Source organism: Tachyglossus aculeatus (assembly GCF_015852505.1).
Source record: "Tachyglossus aculeatus isolate mTacAcu1 chromosome 12 unlocalized genomic scaffold, mTacAcu1.pri SUPER_6_unloc_1, whole genome shotgun sequence".
Taxonomy (NCBI): domain Eukaryota; kingdom Metazoa; phylum Chordata; class Mammalia; order Monotremata; family Tachyglossidae; genus Tachyglossus; species Tachyglossus aculeatus.
Genome location: NW_024044828.1, coordinates 18,623,886 through 18,641,519, shown reverse-complemented (window position 1 = coordinate 18,641,519; position 17,634 = coordinate 18,623,886). Strand labels below are relative to the sequence as shown.

At 53.4% G+C, this 17,634-nt stretch overlaps 2 protein-coding genes across 2 annotated transcripts; one reads left to right on the top strand and one right to left on the bottom strand.

Moving 5' to 3' along the window:
- Positions 1-481: 481 nt before the first annotated feature.
- CIDEB (cell death inducing DFFA like effector b) lies at positions 482-10,665 on the top strand. The gene is given in 6 exon segments (XM_038741119.1): positions 482-698; positions 5,407-5,551; positions 8,324-8,479; positions 10,151-10,341; positions 10,440-10,527; positions 10,529-10,665. Coding segments are annotated over 6 exon segments (678 nt in total). The 5' UTR covers positions 482-645; the 3' UTR covers positions 10,574-10,665.
- Positions 10,651-17,587, bottom strand: NOP9 (NOP9 nucleolar protein). Its single transcript, XM_038741117.1, has 10 exons — positions 17,375-17,587; positions 13,377-13,847; positions 12,477-12,584; positions 12,243-12,384; positions 11,951-12,143; positions 11,708-11,848; positions 11,499-11,618; positions 11,178-11,414; positions 10,990-11,095; positions 10,651-10,867 (listed from the first exon to the last, which is right to left on the bottom strand). Exons 1-10 carry the CDS (start codon positions 17,493-17,495, stop codon positions 10,710-10,712), a joined length of 1,797 nt encoding a protein of 598 aa, XP_038597045.1. The 5' UTR covers positions 17,496-17,587; the 3' UTR covers positions 10,651-10,709.
- Between the last annotated feature and the right edge of the window lie 47 nt (positions 17,588-17,634).

The window sequence follows — 17,634 nt, the reverse complement described above, 5'->3', positions numbered from 1 at the left end:
GTGCAGAGCACTGGACTAAGCACTTGGGAGAGGACAAGTTGGCAACATATAGAGATGGTCCCAGCCCCAAAGTCACCCAGCTGACAGTGCTCTGCACACAGTAAGCGCTCAATAAATACGATCGAAGGAAGGAAGGAAGGAATGAATGTGGAGGAGCCGGGATTGGAACCCATGACCTCCGACTCCGAAGGCCGGGCTCTTTCCACTGTCTTATTCTATTTCTTTTATTTTGTTAGCATGTTTGGTTTTGTTCTCCGTCTCCCCCTTTTAGACTGTGAGCCCACTGTTGGGTAGGGACTGTCTCTAGATGTTGCCAACTTGGACTTCCCAAGCGCTTAGTCCAGCGCTCTGCACCCAGTAAGCGCTCAATAAATACGATTGATGATGATGATGGCCTCTCTGCCCCCAGATGAGGGAGGGCGCTTCCCGTTGGGCCCCGGTGGACTTCGCCCCCGGGACCGGCCTGCGAGGCCGGGAGGCCTGGAGACCAGAGTCCAGCCCCGACTCACCCCCTCCTCCCCCACCTGGGCGTCTCTCACAGTCCACGAAGGCCGCAGCCTCAGTCCCGGGCCCCCACACCCCAAGACCCCCCCAGAAAAGGAGACCCCCCAACTCCGGCCTGGGCCCCCCGGTGCCCGCTCCACCATGGATTACGCCAAGGACTACGTCTCTGCCCTGTCGCCCGGCTCCTTGTTCAGGTAACAATAATAATTTTGGTATTTGTTAAGCGCTTACTAATCAATCAATCGTATTTATTGAGCGCCTACTGTGTGCAGAGCGCTGGACTAAGCGCTTGGGAAGTACAAGTTGGCAACATCTAGAGACGGTGTCTAAAGTGTTACTAGGTGCCAAGCACTGTTCTGAGCGCTGGGGGAGATACAAGGTGATCAGGTTGGCCCACGGGGGGCTCGCGGTCTCAATCCCCATTTCACTGATGAGGTCACTGAGGCTCAGAGAATAATAATAATAATGATGGTATTTGTTAAGCATTCATTCAATCGTGTTTATTGAGCACTTACTATGTGCCAAGCACCGTTCTAAGCGCTGGGGGAGATACAAGGTGATCAGGTTGGCCCACGGGGGGCTCGCGGTCTCAATCCCCATTTTACAGATGAGGTCACTGAGGCTCAGAGAATAATAATAATAATGATGGTATTTGTTAAGCATTCATTCAATCGTGTTTATTGAGCGCTTACTATGTGCCAAGCACTGTTCTAAGCACTGGGGGAGATACAAGGTGATCAGGTTGGCCCACGGGGGGCTCGCGGTCTCAATCCCCATTTCACTGATGAGGTCACTGAGGCTCAGAGAATAATAATAATAATGATGGTATTTGTTAAGCATTCATTCAATCGTGTTTATTGAGCGCTTACTATGTGCCAAGCACTGTTCTAAGTACTGGGGGAGATACAAGGTGATCAGGTTGGCCCACGGGGGGCTCGCGGTCTCAATCCCCATTTCACTGATGAGGTCACTGAGGCTCAGAGAATAATAATAATGATGATGGTATTTGTTAAGCATTCATTCAATCGTGTTTATTGAGCGCTTACTATGTGCCAAGCACTGTTCTAAGCACTGGGGGAGATACAAGGTGATCAGGTTGGCCCACGGGGGGCTCGCGGTCTCAATCCCCATTTTACAGATGAGGTCACTGAGGCTCAGAGAATAATAATAATAATGATGGTATTTGTTAAGCATTCATTCAATCGTGTTTATTGAGCGCTTACTATGTGCCAAGCACCGTTCTAAGCGCTGGGGGAGATACAAGGTGATCAGGTTGGCCCACGGGGGGCTCGCGGTCTCAATCCCCATTTTACAGATGAGGTCACTGAGGCTCAGAGAATAATAATAATAATGATGGTATTTGTTAAGCATTCATTCAATCGTGTTTATTGAGCGCTTACTATGTGCCAAGCACTGTTCTAAGCACTGGGGGAGATACAAGGTGATCAGGTTGGCCCACGGGGGGCTCGCGGTCTCAATCCCCATTTCACTGATGAGGTCACTGAGGCTCAGAGAATAATAATAATAATGATGGTATTTGTTAAGCATTCACTCAATCGTGTTTATTGAGAGCTTACTATGTGCAGAGCACTGTACTAAGTACTTGGGAAGTACAGCACTTACGAGGTGCCAAGCACTGTTCTAAGCGCTGGGGGAGGTACAAGGTGATCAGGTTGGCCCACGGGGGGCTCGCGGTCTCAATCCCCATTTCACTGATGAGGTCACTGAGGCTCAGAGAATAATAATAATAATGATGGTATTTGTTAAGCATTCATTCAATCGTGTTTATTGAGCACTTACTATGTGCCAAGCACCGTTCTAAGCGCTGGGGGAGATACAAGGTGATCAGGTTGGCCCACGGGGGGCTCGCGGTCTCAATCCCCATTTTACAGATGAGGTCACTGAGGCTCAGAGAACAATAATAATAATAATGATGGTATTTGTTAAGCATTCATTCAATCGTGTTTATTGAGCGCTTACTATGTGCCAAGCACTGTTCTAAGCACTGGGGGAGATACAAGGTGATCAGGTTGGCCCACGGGGGGCTCGCGGTCTCAATCCCCATTTCACTGATGAGGTCACTGAGGCTCAGAGAATAATAATAATAATGATGGTATTTGTTAAGCATTCATTCAATCGTGTTTATTGAGAGCTTACTATGTGCAGAGCACTGTACTAAGTACTTGGGAAGTACAGCACTTACGAGGTGCCAAGCACTGTTCTAAGCGCTGGGGGAGGTACAAGGTGATCAGGTTGGCCCACGGGGGGCTCGCGGTCTCAATCCCCCATTTCACTGATGAGGTCACTGAGGCTCAGAGAATAATAATAATAATGATGGTATTTGTTAAGCATTCATTCAATCGTGTTTATTGAGCGCTTACTATGTGCCAAGCACTGTTCTAAGCACTGGGGGAGATACAAGGTGATCAGGTTGGCCCACGGGGGGCTCGCGGTCTCAATCCCCATTTCACTGATGAGGTCACTGAGGCTCAGAGAATAATAATAATAATGATGGTATTTGTTAAGCATTCATTCAATCGTGTTTATTGAGCGCTTACTATGTGCCAAGCACTGTTCTAAGCACTGGGGGAGATACAAGGTGATCAGGTTGGCCCACGGGGGGCTCGCGGTCTCAATCCCCATTTTACAGATGAGGTCACTGAGGCTCAGAGAATAATAATAATAATGATGGTATTTGTTAAGCATTCATTCAATCGTGTTTATTGAGCGCTTACTATGTGCCAAGCACTGTTCTAAGCACTGGGGGAGATACAAGGTGATCAGGTTGGCCCACGGGGGGCTCGCGGTCTCAATCCCCATTTTACAGATGAGGGAACTGAGGCTCAGAGAATAATAATAATAATGATGGTATTTGTTAAGCATTCATTCAATCGTGTTACTTGAGAGCTTACTATGTGCAGAGCACTGTACTAAGCACTTGGGAAGTACAGCACTTATGAGGTGCCAAGCACTGTTCTAAGCGCTGGGGGAGATACAAGGTCATCAGGTTGTCCCACTGGGGCTCACAGTCTCAATCCCCATTTTACAGATGAGGTCACTGAGGCTCAGAGAATAATAATAATGATGGTATTTGTTAAGCATTCATTCAATTGTGTTTATTGAGCGCTTACTATGTGCACAGCACTGTACTAAGTACTTGGGAAGCACAGCACTTACTATGTGCCGAGCACTGTTCTAAGCACTGGGGGAGATACAAGGTGATGAGGTTGTCCCACTGGGGGTCACAGTCTCAATCCCCATTTTACAGATTTAAAAAAAAAAATTTAATTTATTTTATTTTTTTAATGACATTTATTAAGCGCTTACTATGTGCAGAGCACTGTTCTAAGCGCTGGGGAATTTACAAGGTGATCAGGTTGTCCCACGTGGGGCTCACAGTCTTCATCCCCATTTTACAGATGAGGGAACTGAGGCCCAGAGAAGTGAAGTGACTTGCCCAAAGTCACACAGTTGACAAGTGGTGGAGCCGGGATTTGAACCCATGACCTCTGACTCCAAAGCCCGGGCTTTTTCCACTGAGCCACGCAGATGAGGTCACTGAGGCTCAGAGAACAATAATAATAATAATGATGGTGTTTGTTAAGCGCTTACTATGTGCCAAGCACTGTTCTAAGTGCTGGGGAGGTTACAAGGTGATCAGGTGGTCCCACGGCGGGGGCTCACAGTCTGCATCCCCATTTGACAGATAAGGTCACTGAGGCTCAGAGAATAACAGTAGTAATAATGATGGTATTTGTTAAGCGCTTACTATGTGCCAAGCACTGTTCTAAGCGCTGGGGAGGTTACAAGGTAATCAGGTGGTCCCACATGGGGCTCCCAGTCTCAATCCCCATTTTACAGAGGAGGTCACTGAGGCTCAGACAATAATAATAATAATGATGATGGTATTTGTTAAGCACTTACTATGTGCCAAGCGCTGTTCTAAGCGCTGGAGAGGTTACAAGGTGATCAGGTTGTCCCACGGGGGGCTCACAGTCTTAATCCCCATTTAACAGATGAGGTAACTGAGGCACAGAGAATGATAATAATAATAATGGTATTTGTTAAGCACTTACTATGTGCCAAGTGCTGTTCTAAGCGCTGGGGAGGTTACAAGGTGATGAGGTTGTCCCACGGGGGGGGCTCATAGTCTTCATCCCCATTTAACAGATGAGGTAACTGAGGCACAGAGAATAATAATAATGGTATTTGTTAAGCACTTACTATGTGCCAAGCACTGTTCTAAACGCTGGGGAGGTTACAAGGTGATCCGGTGGTCCCACAGTGGGGGCTCACAGTCTTCATCCCCATTTAGCAGATGAGGGAACTGAGGCCCAGAGAAGTGAAGTGATTTGCCCATAGTCACCCAGCTGACAAGTGGCGGAGCCGGGATTAGAACCCACGCCCCCTTCTAGACTGTGAGCCCACTGTTGGGTAGGGACCGTCTCTAGATGTTGCCAACTTGGACTTCCCAAGCGCTTAGTACAGTAAGCGCTCAATAAATCCGATTGATTGATTCCCAAGCCCACGCTCTTTCCACTGAGCCACGCTGCCCCAGACGTCTCTAGATGCTGCCAACTTGTCCTTCCCAAGCGCTTAGTCCAGTGCTCTGCACACAGTAAGCGCTCAATAAATACGATTGAACGAACGAACGAACCCCTTTCTTTTCCAGGTTGGGTGGTCCCCATCCCTCCCCAGCCCCCAACCCCCGATCTGTCCCCGTGCCCCCAGTGTCTCCCAGTTGCTAGCCTGTTCGCCCGCTGATGGGTAGGGACCGTCTCTAGATGTTGCCGACTTGGACTTCCCAAGCGCTTAGTCCAGTGCTCTGCCCACAGTCAGCGCTCAATAAATCCGATCGATTGATTGTTAATTGATTGGTCCTTCGCCTGCCCCCCGTCTCAGGTCAATGTCCAAGGCGAGCGGCCAGCTGGGCCGGCGCGTGTGGAGCCCGGCCCCGCCACCCCAGCGGCCCTTCCGGATCTGTGACCACAAGCGGGCCACCCGCAAGGGGATCACGGCCGCCACGCGCCAGGAGCTGCTGGACAAGGTGAGGACGGGGCGGGGGCAGGCCCTCGGGCCTACCCCAGAGAAGAAATCATAATAATAATAATAATGGTATCTGTTAAGCGCCTACTATGTGCCAAGCACTGTTCCACGCACTAGGGTAGATACAAGGTCATCAGGTTGTCCCACATAGGGCTCACAGCCTTCATCATCCCCCTTTTACGGATGAGGCCACTAAGGCCCTGAGAATGATAATAATCATCATTATGGTAGTTGTTCGGTGCTACTATGTGCCAAGCACTGTACTAAGCACTGGGGTTGATACAGAGTCATCAGGTTGTCCCACGTAGGGCTCACGGCCTTCATCCCCCTTTTACGGATGAGGCCACTAAGGCCCTGAGAATGATAATAATCATCATTATGGTAGTTGTTCGGTGCTACTATGTGCCAAGCACTGTACTAAGTGCTGGGGTTGATACAAATTCATCAGGTTGTCCCACGTAGGGCTCACAGCCTTCATCCCCCTTTTACCCACTAAGGCCCAGAGAATGATAATAATCATCATTATGGTATTTGTTCAGTGCTACTATGTGACAAGCACTGTACTAAGCGCTAGGGTAGATACAAAGTCATCAGGTTGTCCCCCTTTTACCCACTAAGGCCCAGGGAATGATAATAATCATCATTATGGTAGTTGTTCGGTGCTACTATGTGCCAAGCACTGTACTAAGCGCTGGGGTTGATACAAAGTCATCAGGTTGTCCCACATAGGGCTCACAGCCTTCATCATCCCCCTTTTACAGATGAGGCCACTAAGGCCCAGAGAATGATAATAATCATCATTATAGTATTTGTTTGGTGCTACTATGTGCCAAGCACTGTACTAAGCCCTGGGGTTGATACAAAGTCATCAGGTTGTCCCACGTAAGGCTCACAGCCTTCATCCCCCTTTTACCCACTAAGGCCCAGAGAATGATAATAATAATCATTATAGTATTTGTTCAGTGCTACTATGTGCCAAGCACTGTACTAAGCGCTGGGGTAGATACAAAGTCATCAGGTTGTCCCACATAGGGCTCACAGCCTTCATCATCCCCCTTTTACAGATGAGGCCACTAAGGCCCAGAGAATGATAATAATCATCATTATGGTAGTTGTTCGGTGCTACTATGTGCCGAGCACTGTACTAAGCACTGGGGTAGATACAAAGTCATCAGGTTGTCCCACGTAAGGCTCACAGCCTTCATCCCCCTTTTACCCACTAAGGCCCAGAGAATGATAATAATAATCATTATAGTATTTGTTCGGTGCTACTATGTGCCAAGCACTGTACTAAGCCCTGGGGTTGATACAAAGTCATCAGGTTGTCCCACATAGGGCTAACAGCCTTCATCATCCCCCTTTTACAGATGAGGCCACTAAGGCCCTGAGAATGATAATAATAATCATTATAGTACTTGTTTGGTGCTACTATGTGCCAAGCACTGTACTAAGCGCTGGGGTTGATACAAAGTCACCAGGTTGTCCCACATAGGGCTCACAGCCTTCATCATCCCCCTTTTACAGATGAGGCCACTAAGGCCCAGAGAATGATAATAATCATCATTATGGTAGTTGTTCGGTGCTACTATGTGCCAAGCACTGTACTAAGCGCTGGGGTAGATACAAAGTCATCAGGTTGTCCCATGTGGGGCTCACAGCCTTCATCCCCCTTTTACAGATGAGGCCACTGAGGCCCAGAGAATGATAATAATAATCGTTATGGTATTTGTTCGGTGCTTACTATGTGCCAAGCACTGTACTACACAAAAACCAAGTCATTATTATGGTAGACTGTGAGCCCACTGTTGGGTAGGGACCGTCTCTCTATGTTGCCAACTTGGACTTCCCAAGCGCTTAGTCCAGTGCTCTGCACACAGTAAGCGCTCAATAAATACGATTGATGATGATGATGATGATGATGACAGACCCACATGCGTACGTAAGTGGACAAAGAAGCAGCGTGCCGGCTCCGCCACTTCTCAGCCGGGTGACTTTGGGCAAGTCACTTGACTTCTCTGGGCCTCAGTTCCCTCATCTGTAAAACGGGGATTAAAACTGTGAGCCCCCCCGTGGGCCAACCTGATCACCTTGTAACCTCCCCAGCGCTTAGAACAGTGCTTTGCGCATAGGAAGCACTTAATAAATACCATTATTATATATATATTTATATATAAATATATTTATGTATATATAAATGTATACATACATGTATATACATACATGTATATATATGCATACATATATAAGTATATGTGTATAGATACATATATATACACATATACATGTGTAGATATGTATATTTTTATGTATTTATATATGCTTATATTATATTTATATTAATATATTTATATTAGTGTATATATAAATGCATACATTTTTATACTATATTATACTAAATATATTATATATAATTTATATTTATATATTTTGTGTATATTTATGTATATATAAATATATTTATGTATATATATATTATAATTATATGTATACATGAATATAGATACCCTTTTAGACTGTGAGCCCACTGTTGGGTAGGGACCGTCTCTATACGTTGCCAGTTGGTACTTCCCAAGCGCTTCGTCCAGTGCTCTGCACACAGTAAGCGCTCACTAACTACGATTGATGACGCTATGCACGGCAAGCACTCAACCGACACCATCAAAGAAAAACCGAAAAGCCCGCGCCAGGCCCGGAGGGGAGAAGAGGGGGCGGCGGGGGCCGGCTGGGTTTGGGTTCAAGTTGGGGCGGACTCATGGGGGGCCCTGCCCCGCAGGCCACGATGGCGCTGGGGTTGAGCGGGCACCCGACGGCGGCCTTGGTGCTGGAGGAGGATGGCACGGCCGTGGACAGCGAGGATTTCTTCCGGCTGCTGGAAGACGACAGCAGCTTCATGGTGCTCGGGCCCAGTCAGAGCTGGAGCCCCAGCAGGGTGAGACCCTTCCCCGCCTTGGCCCTACTGGGGTCCCGCCACGGTGACCCCCCACATCCCCTTTCCCCGTATCCCACCGGGCAGCGTGGGAACCCCGGCGTAGCGGCCATCACCCGCCGGGCCCCGGTGGAGGAGCATTCATCTTCTTAGTCTGTTTGGTTTTGTTCTCCGTCTCCCCCTTTTAGACTGTGAGCCCACTGTTGGGCAGGGACTGTCTCTCTATGTTGCCAATCTGTACTTCCCGAGCGCTTAGTACAGTGCTCTGCACACGGTAAGCGCTCAATAAATACGATTGATGATGATTCGTTCAATCATATTTATTGAGCGCTTACTGTGTGCAGAGCACAAGTTGGCAACGTCTAGAGGCAGCCCCTACCCAACAGCGGGCTCACAGGCTAGAAGGGGGAGACAGACAACAAAACATATTAACCAAATGAGAGTAAATATGTACAAATAATCTAGAGTAATAAATACGTACAAACATGTATACAGGTGATAGACATTCATTCATTCAATCGTATTTATTATTAATAATAATTTACTTGTACATTTCTATCCTATTTATTTTATTTTGTTGGTATGTTTGGTTCTGTTCTCTGTCTCCCCCTTTTAGACTGTGAGCCCACTGTTGGGTAGGGACTGTCTCTATGTGTTGCCAATTTGTACTTCCCAAGTGCTTAGTACAGTGCTCTGCACATAGTAGGCGCTCAATAAATACGATTGATTGATGATTGAATAATGATGATGGCATTTGTTAAGCGCTTACTATGTGCAAAGCACTGTAATAATAATAATAATAATGTTGGTATTTGTTAAGCGCTTACTATGTGCAAAGCACTGTTCTAAGCGCTGGGGTAGATACAAGGTAATCAGGTGGTCCCACGAGGGGCTCCCAGTCTTCATCCCCATTTTCCAGATGAGGGAACTGAGGCCCAGAGAAGGAAAGTGACTTGTCCAAAGTCACACAGCTGACAATTGGCAGAGCCGGGATTTGAACCCATGACCTCTGACTCCCGGGCCTGGGATGATATATAATATATAATATTATTATTATAATATATATACATGAATATACATACCCTTTTAGACTGTGAGCCCACTGTTGGGTAGGGACCGTCTCTATAGGTTGCCAACGTGTGCTTCCCAAGCGCTCAGTACAGTGCTCTGCACATAGTAAGCGCTCAATAAATACAATTGAATGAATGAATATATTGCAAGCTTGTCCTTCCCAAGGGCTTAGTCCAGTGCTCCGCACACAGCAAGCACTCAATAAATACGATTAAATGAATCCTGCCAGCCAGGGCTGGAAGCCTGTCAGGGTGAGACCATCATCATCAATCGTATTTATTGAGCGCTTACTATGTGCAGAGCACTGTACTAAGCGCTTGGGAAGTACAAATTGGCAACATATAGAGACAGTCCCTACCCAACAGCGGGCTCACAGTCTAAAAGGGGGAGACAGCGAACAAAACCAAACACACTAACAAAATAAAATAAGTAGAATAGATACATACAAGTAAAATAGAGTAATAAATCTGTACAAACATATATACAGGTGATGTGGGGAAGGGAAGGAGGTAAGATGGGGGGGATGGAGACCACCCCATCCGCCCCACGACGTGCCCTCCCCTGGGCCGTGCCAGCCTTGACGGGGGTTGCGGGGGTCCGCAGGGGGGTGTGCTGGCCTACGGGCTGGGCCGCGAGAAGCCGCGCCACGGCCAGGACATCGCCCGCATCACCTTCGACGTGTACAAGCAGAGCCCGCGCGACCTCTTCGGCAGCCTCAACGTCAAGGCCACCTTCTACGGCCTCTACTCCATGAGCTGTGACTTCCAGGGCCTCGGCCCCAAGAAGGTGCTCAGGTCAGAGCCCGGCCCCCCCAGCCCTGCGGGACCCCGGGAGGACCCTCCGTGCCCGCGGCCCCTCTGACCCCGGCCTCCGGTCCTCCCCCTCTCCGCAGGGAGCTGCTGCGTTGGGCATCCAGGTTGATGCAGGGCCTGGGCCAGATGCTGCTGGGCATCTCCTCCACCCTGCGCCACGTCATCGAGGGGGGGGGACCAGTGGCGGGGGTCCGGCCGGCTCCACGCCTACTGAGCAGGGGCGGCGGAAGGGACAGACGGCGGCCCCGCTTCGCCCCCGTTCCCCGCCTCCGGCAGCCGCCGCCAGTCGACTTCCAATAAAATAGAAAAATATTTATTGACGGGCTTTCCGGTTCCCCGGCCCCGCGGGCTCAGTCTCCCAGCACGGCGCTCAAGGCCCGTCTCCGCTTGGCGGCCGCGCCCTGCTGCTTCTCCCAGTCCTGCCGCCGCTTCAGGAAGTGGCCCAGGGCCACGTTGCGGGCGACGTGGTGGCCGAAGGCGTCGCTCAACAGCTCCCGTTCCCGCTCCCCTGCGGAAACCCGGCACTCGGTTCCCACCGCGCGGGACGACACCGATGCCCGCCCGCCCCTGCTCTCTCAGGGTGGTGCCGCCGGGGCGGACTGGGGGCGGCGGGATCCCCGTTGCCCTCACCCAGCTCGGCGGCGATCTCCTGCCGGGCCCCCAGGGTGGCACCGCTCCAGATGGCATCCAGGACGCGGCTCCCGTGGCGGCTGCAGGCCAAAGCCACGTAGTGGCCCTGTCGGAGGTGGGGGGAGGTAAGTTGGGGGGGCAGCGCGGGCAGGGGCCGGGAGGAGGGGACGGGAGGAGTCGGGGCCGACCTTGAGCGGGCGCAGGGCTCGCCGCCGCTGCTTGTCCGTCACGGTGGGGCTGGCGAGCAGGGCGTCCAGGACGTGGGAGCCGGCGGGGCTGCGGGCCAGGGCCAGGAGCTGGGGCCCCGTCAGGGCGGCCAGGCTGGCCACCACGGGCCCCGGGGCCGAGAAGTGCAGCAGGTGCTGGACCAGCAGGGACCCGGGGACCGTCACTTCCGCCAGGGGCTGGGCCGCCGCCGCCTCCGCCTAAGGGGGCCGGGTCCCGGGGAGCGTGAGGGCCCCGCCGGTGGGGCCCCCCGGCCCCCCGCCCCGGCCCGCCGCCCTCCTCACCTGGTGCTCCGAGGGCGTCTCTTCGTCCCCCAGCTCGTAGTAGACCTCGTACGACAGCAGGGAGGCGAAGAGGGGCAGGCAGGCCTGCCGGCGCGACGGCGGCTTGGCGCAGTGGAAGGCCTGGGGAGGAGCACGGGGGGCGGCGCTGGGACGGACACCCCGGAAATCCCGCTTCCCCGCCCCGTCGGCCCCCCGGCTTCTCGCCTGACCTCCAGCAGCAGCTGCAGGGCCTCGGGCTGGTGGGTGCCGAGGCGGCGGCAGGCCCCCAGGAGGGCCGTCACCACTCCCACGTGGCCCTGGGCCAGGACGGCCTCCAGCGCCGGGCTCAGCTCTTCGAACACCTGGGCCAGCTGGGGAAGGGAAGGGAGGACAGACGGCGGGGGGCCGGGCATTTGGGGCCGGCCCGCGCCGGCCCCGGCCCCCCGCCCGCCCGCCCCCTCGGTGGTTCTCACCAGCTGGGGCGTGGTGATGGCATCCAGCAGGCGCTGCAGGGGGAAGTTGGCGATGGGGTGGGCGGCCAGGGCCTGCAGATGCCCCCGGAAGTGCTCCTCGAAAAGGCGCTGGAGCCGCGGCGGCTCCGCCACCAGCACTACCTGCTCCAGGAGCCGGGAGCTCGTCTGGTCCTTCAGGAACAGCAGCAGGGGGCTGGGGGGGGGGACGCGCCCCGGCCGCGGGGCGGGGTCAGCGCCAGGGGCCGGGCCACCGGCCGCCGAGGACCCCCGCGCCCCCCGGCGCGCCCCTCACCTGCCCTCGGCGGAGGGGTTGCAGGCGCTCAGGTAGTCGACGACGGCATCGCAGAGCCGGGCGCAGTCCTGGGGCAGCTTGAGGCGCAGGACCCTCAGGGCCATCTGCAGGCACAGGCTGGACACCTTGTGGGTGGCGAACACTGAGGGCGGCGGGGAGGGGGGGGCCCCAAACCGTGAGACCCCCCCCTACACCCGGCAGACGACGCCCCCCCACTTCCCGCGGCCCGCTCACCGGCAATGTCCTCCAGGAAGCAGGCGCTCATTTCCCGCAGGAGACTCAGGAAAGCGTCCGGCACCGCGAAGTCAGTGGCCCGCGAGTCCCGCGCCGGGGCACGGCGTCCTTCCGGGGTACGGACGGGGACACCCTCCGGTTACGCTCCCGGGCCAGGCCGGGGCCGCGGCCCGGAGGAGGGGCGGATTGGAGGGGAGGAGGGGGGCTCCCGGGTCTTCCCCGCTCCCCGCACCCTCCCCACCTCAAGCCGCGACTCTGGGCTACACGCTCTGCCCCGCGGAACCGGATTTTTTCCCCTCGGGGAGGCAGCGGGGCCTAGCCGAGAGCGCTTAGGGAAAGCTCGATGTAAATGTTACGTGTCACAGATTGTGTTTTCGTCTCAATGGCCACCTCCCCCTCGGGACCATTCACTCATTCAATCGTATTTATGGAGCGCTTACTGCGTGCAGAGCACTGGACTAAGCGCTTGGGAAGTCCAAGTTGGCAACATAGAGAGACGGTCCCTACCCAACAGCGGGCTCACAGTCTAGAAGGGGGAGACAGACAACAAAACATATTAACAAAATAAAATAAATAGAATAAATATGTACAAGTAAAATAAATAGATTAATAAACACGTACAAACACATATACAGGTGCTGTGGGGAGGGGAAGGAGGTGAGGCGGGGGGATGGGGAGAGGGAGGAGGGGGAGAGGAAAGAGGGGGCTCAGACTGGGAAGGCCTCAATCAATCAATCAATCGTATTTATGGAGCGCTGTGTGCAGAGCACTGTACTAAGCGCTTGGGAAGTACAAGATGGCAACACATACAGGCAGTCCCTACCCAACAGTGGGCTCACAGTCTGCACATCACCATCATCACCATCTACATCCTCACGACCCGCCCCCGGGGAAACTCACCTCGAGGCCGGGGGCCGCGCGGCCGGGCTCCCTCGGCCTCCAGGACGGTCCCCCCGAGCACCTGCAGCAGGGTCCTGACCACGAAGCTGCCGTGGGTGTCCCCGCTGAACACGGGGAAGGCGTCCCGCACTTCGGCCCCCAGGCCCAGCACCAGGTCCTCCAAGCTCTCGTGGCCGCGGTGGTCGTCGTCGTCCTCGTCGTCCTCGTCGTCGTCCTGCGGGCCTTCCTTCTGCGGGCGGGGGGTCCCCAGGAGGCGGGGCACCTGCAGCAGAGCGCTCTGCAGCACGTGGGCCCCGCTGCGGTGACAGGCCAGCAGGCGCAGGTGGGGACGCAGGGCGGCCAGCAGCCGGCACAGCGGGGCCGGGGGGCTGAGGGCCAGCAGGTCCTGCAGCACCGCGCTGCCGGCCCCGTCCGTGGCCAGGGCCAGGGCCTGCGTCCCGGCCTCTTCCAGCACGTTCCGCACCAGCAGCCCTGAAGGAGAGGGGAGATCGGGGATGGCCGCGGCTCGGGGCCTCGGTTTCCCCAACTGTAACACGGGGCTTCGCCCCCTGTTCGCCCTCCTACTTCGACCGGGAGCCCCCCGTGGGACGGGGACTTCATCCGTACCCACCCCGGCGCTTAGAACGGCGCTTGACAAATACCGTGATGAAATTTCAAGCCCAGGGCACCCGCCACTGGGTAGGGACTGTCTCTAGATGTTGCCAAATTCCCAAGCGCTTAGTACGGTGTTCTGCACACAGTAAGCGCTCAATAAATACGATTGATGATGATGATGAAGGGGTAACGAGCCCCCCCCTCTGCCCCGCCCCACCCCAAGGCTTCTAACCCTTCCTCCTCCGCAGCCCCTTCTATGCACTGAAGCAGTGTGGTCTAGTGGGTAGACCTCGGGCCTGGCGGTCAGAAGAACCTCAGTTCTAACCCCGGCTCTGCCACTTAATAATAGTAATAATGGCATTTATTAAGCGCTTACTATATGCAAACCACTGTTCTAAGCACTTGTCTGATTTGTGACCTTGGGCAAGTCGCTTCACTTCTCTGGGCCTCCGTTCCCTCATCTGGAAAATGGGGATGAAGACTGAGCCCCACGTAGGACAACCGGATTACCTTTTATCTACCCCGGCGCTTAGAACGGTGCCTGGCACGTAGTAAGCGCTTAATACCATCATTATTATTCGTGGGCATTTGTCATTAGAGGCCTTCCCGGACTGAGCCCCCTTTTTCCTCTCCTCCTCCCTATTTTACTTGTACAGATTTATTCTATTTATTTTATTTTGCTAGTATGTTTTGTTCTGTCTCCCCCTTCTAGACTGTGAGCCCACTGTCGGTTAGGGACCATCTCTATGTGTTGCCAACTTGTCCTTCCCAAGCGCTTAGTACAGTGCTCTGCACACAGTAAGCGCTCAATAAATACGATTGAATGAATGAATCTCCCCCCGCCCTACCTCCTTCCCCTCCCCACAGCCCCTGTATATATGTTTTTACAGACTTATTACTCTATTTATTTTACTTATACATATTTACTATCCTATTTCGTTAATGATTTGCATTTAACTTTAATTCTATTTGTTTTGACGACTTGACCCCTGTCCACATGCTCTGTTTTGTTTCCTGTCTCCCCCTTCTAGACTGTGAGCCTGTTGTTGGGTAAGGACCGTCTCTAGCTGTTGCCAACAACTTGTACTTCCCAAGCGCTTAGTACAGTGCTCTGCACACGGTAAGCGCTCAATAAATACAACTGAATGAATGAATTTGCCCCACCCTCAACCCTTCAGCACTTAGGTGCGTCTAATTATTTACTCCCTCCAAATTACTTATTTATTCTAACACCCATCTCCACCCCCCGGGGACGTCATTACAGGAAGAATGTCCTCCAACTTTGCCGCACTGTCCCCTCCCAAGCGCTTAGCCCAGTGCTCTGCGCATGATGATGATGATGGCATTTGTTAAGCGCTTACTATGTGCGATGCACTGTTCTAGGCGCTGAGGGGGGGAATAGAAGGTGATCAGGCTGTCCCACGGGGGCTCACAGTCTTCATCCCCATTTTACAGATGAGGGAACTGAGGTCCAAAGAAGTGACTTGCCCAATAACACACGGCAGACAATAATAATAATAATAATAATAATGGCGTTTGTTCAGCGCTCACTAGGTGCCAAGCGCTGTTCCAAGCGCTGGGGGAGATACAAGGTGATCATTCATGTTGTCCCACGTGGGGCTCACAGGCTTCATCCCCATTTGACAGATGAGGGAACTGAGGCCCAGAGAAGTGACGTGCCCAAAGTCACACAGCGGACAGTAATAATAATAATGATGGTATTTGTTAAGCGCTTACTCTGTGCCCTGTTCTAAATGCTGGGGTAGATACAGGGGGATCAGGTTGTCCCCCATGGGGCTCCCAGTCTTCATCCCCATTTGACAGATGAGGGAGCTGGGGCCTAGAGAAGTGAAGTGACTTGCCCCAAGTCATAATAATAATAATGATGGCATTTATTAAGCGCTTACTATGTACCAAGCACTGTTCTAACAGCTAGGGAGGCTACAAGGTGATCAGGTTGTCCCACGAGGGGCTCACAGTCTTCATCCCCATTTTCCAGATGAGGGAACTGAGGCCCAGAGAAGTGACTTGCCCAAAGTCACCCAGCTGACAACTGGCGGAGCTGGGATTTGAAGTCACCCAGCTGACTAGTGGCGGAGCCGGGATTTGAACCCATGACCTCTGACTCCAAAGCCCGGGCTCTTTCCACTGAGCCACGCTGCCAAAGAGTGGCATTTGTTCAGCGCTCACAAGAAGCCAAGCACTGTTCCAAGTGCTGGGGAGGTGACAAGGTGATCAGGTTGTCCCCCGTGGGGCTCCCAGTCTTCATCCCCATTTGACAGACGAGGGGACTGAGGCCCAGAGAAGTGAAGTGACTTGCCCAAAGTCACCCAGCTGACTAGTGGTGGAACCGGGATTTGAACCCGTGACCTCTGACTCCAAAGCCCGGGCTCTTTCCACTGAGCCACGCTGCCAAAGAGTGGCATTTGTTCAGCGCTCACAAGAAGCCAAGCGCTGTTCCAAGTGCTGGGGTAGCCCCGTGGGGCTCCCGGTCCTCATCCCCATTGTACAGATGAGGGGACTGAGGCCCAGAGAAGTGAAGTGACTTGCCCAAAGTCACCCTGCTGACCAGCGGGGCAAGGCTCGGTGGAAAGAGCCCGGGCTTTGGAGTCAGAGGTCAAGACTGTGAGCCCACTGTTGGGTAGGGACTGTCTCTATACGTTGCCACCTTGGACTTCCCAAGCGCTTAGTCCAGTGCTCTGCACACAGTAAGCACTCAATAAATACGACTGATTGATTGATTGATGGGTTCAAACCCCGGCTCTGCCAATTACCACCTGTGTGACTTTGGGCGAGTCGCTTCACTTCTCTGGGCCTCAGTTCCCTCATCTGTCAAATGGGGATGAAGACTGGGAGCCCCCCGTGGGACAACCTGATCACCCTGTCACCTCCCCAGCGCTTAGAACAGTGCTTTGCACATGGTAAACGCTTAAGAAATGCCATCATTATTAGGAGTGGCAGGGCGGGGAGTGGAACCCATGACCTTTGACCCCCAAGTCGGGCTCTGGCCACTGGGCCACGCTGAGCCGTGGCGTCGCCTGACGGACGGACGGATGGATCATCATCATCATCAATCGTACTTATTGAGCGCTTACTATGTGCAGAGCACTGGACTAAGCGCTTGGGAAGTACAAATTGGCAACATCTAGAGACAGTCCCTACCCAACAGTGGGCTCACAGTCTAAAAGGGGGAGACGGAGACCAAACATACTAACAAAATAAAATAAATAGAATAGATATGTACAAATAAATTAAATAAATAGAGTAATAAATATGTCCAAACATCTATACATATATACAGGTGCTGTGGGGAAGGGAGGGAGGTAAGATGGGGGGATGGAGAGGGAGACGAGGGGGAGAGGAAGGAAGGGCGGTTGGACGGGCGGGCGTGTGGGTGTCCGTACCCCGCTGTGGTCCTCCGTCGGGGGTTTGGTTCAGCGCCTCCTGGGCCCGGCGGAAGTAGGCCAAGGCCTCGGGGGCCAGGCGGGGGGCCGGGGCCGGCGGGGGCCGCGGGCCCACACCCATACGGACGGAGACCGGGGGCGGCCGCTTCACCCCGACACGGGAAAACCGCCGGGGACCGGACCGGACCGGACGGAACCGGCCCTCACCCCCACAGGACCAGCCGCAAGGCCCACTTTCTCCACGCTGTATCCCGTCGGCC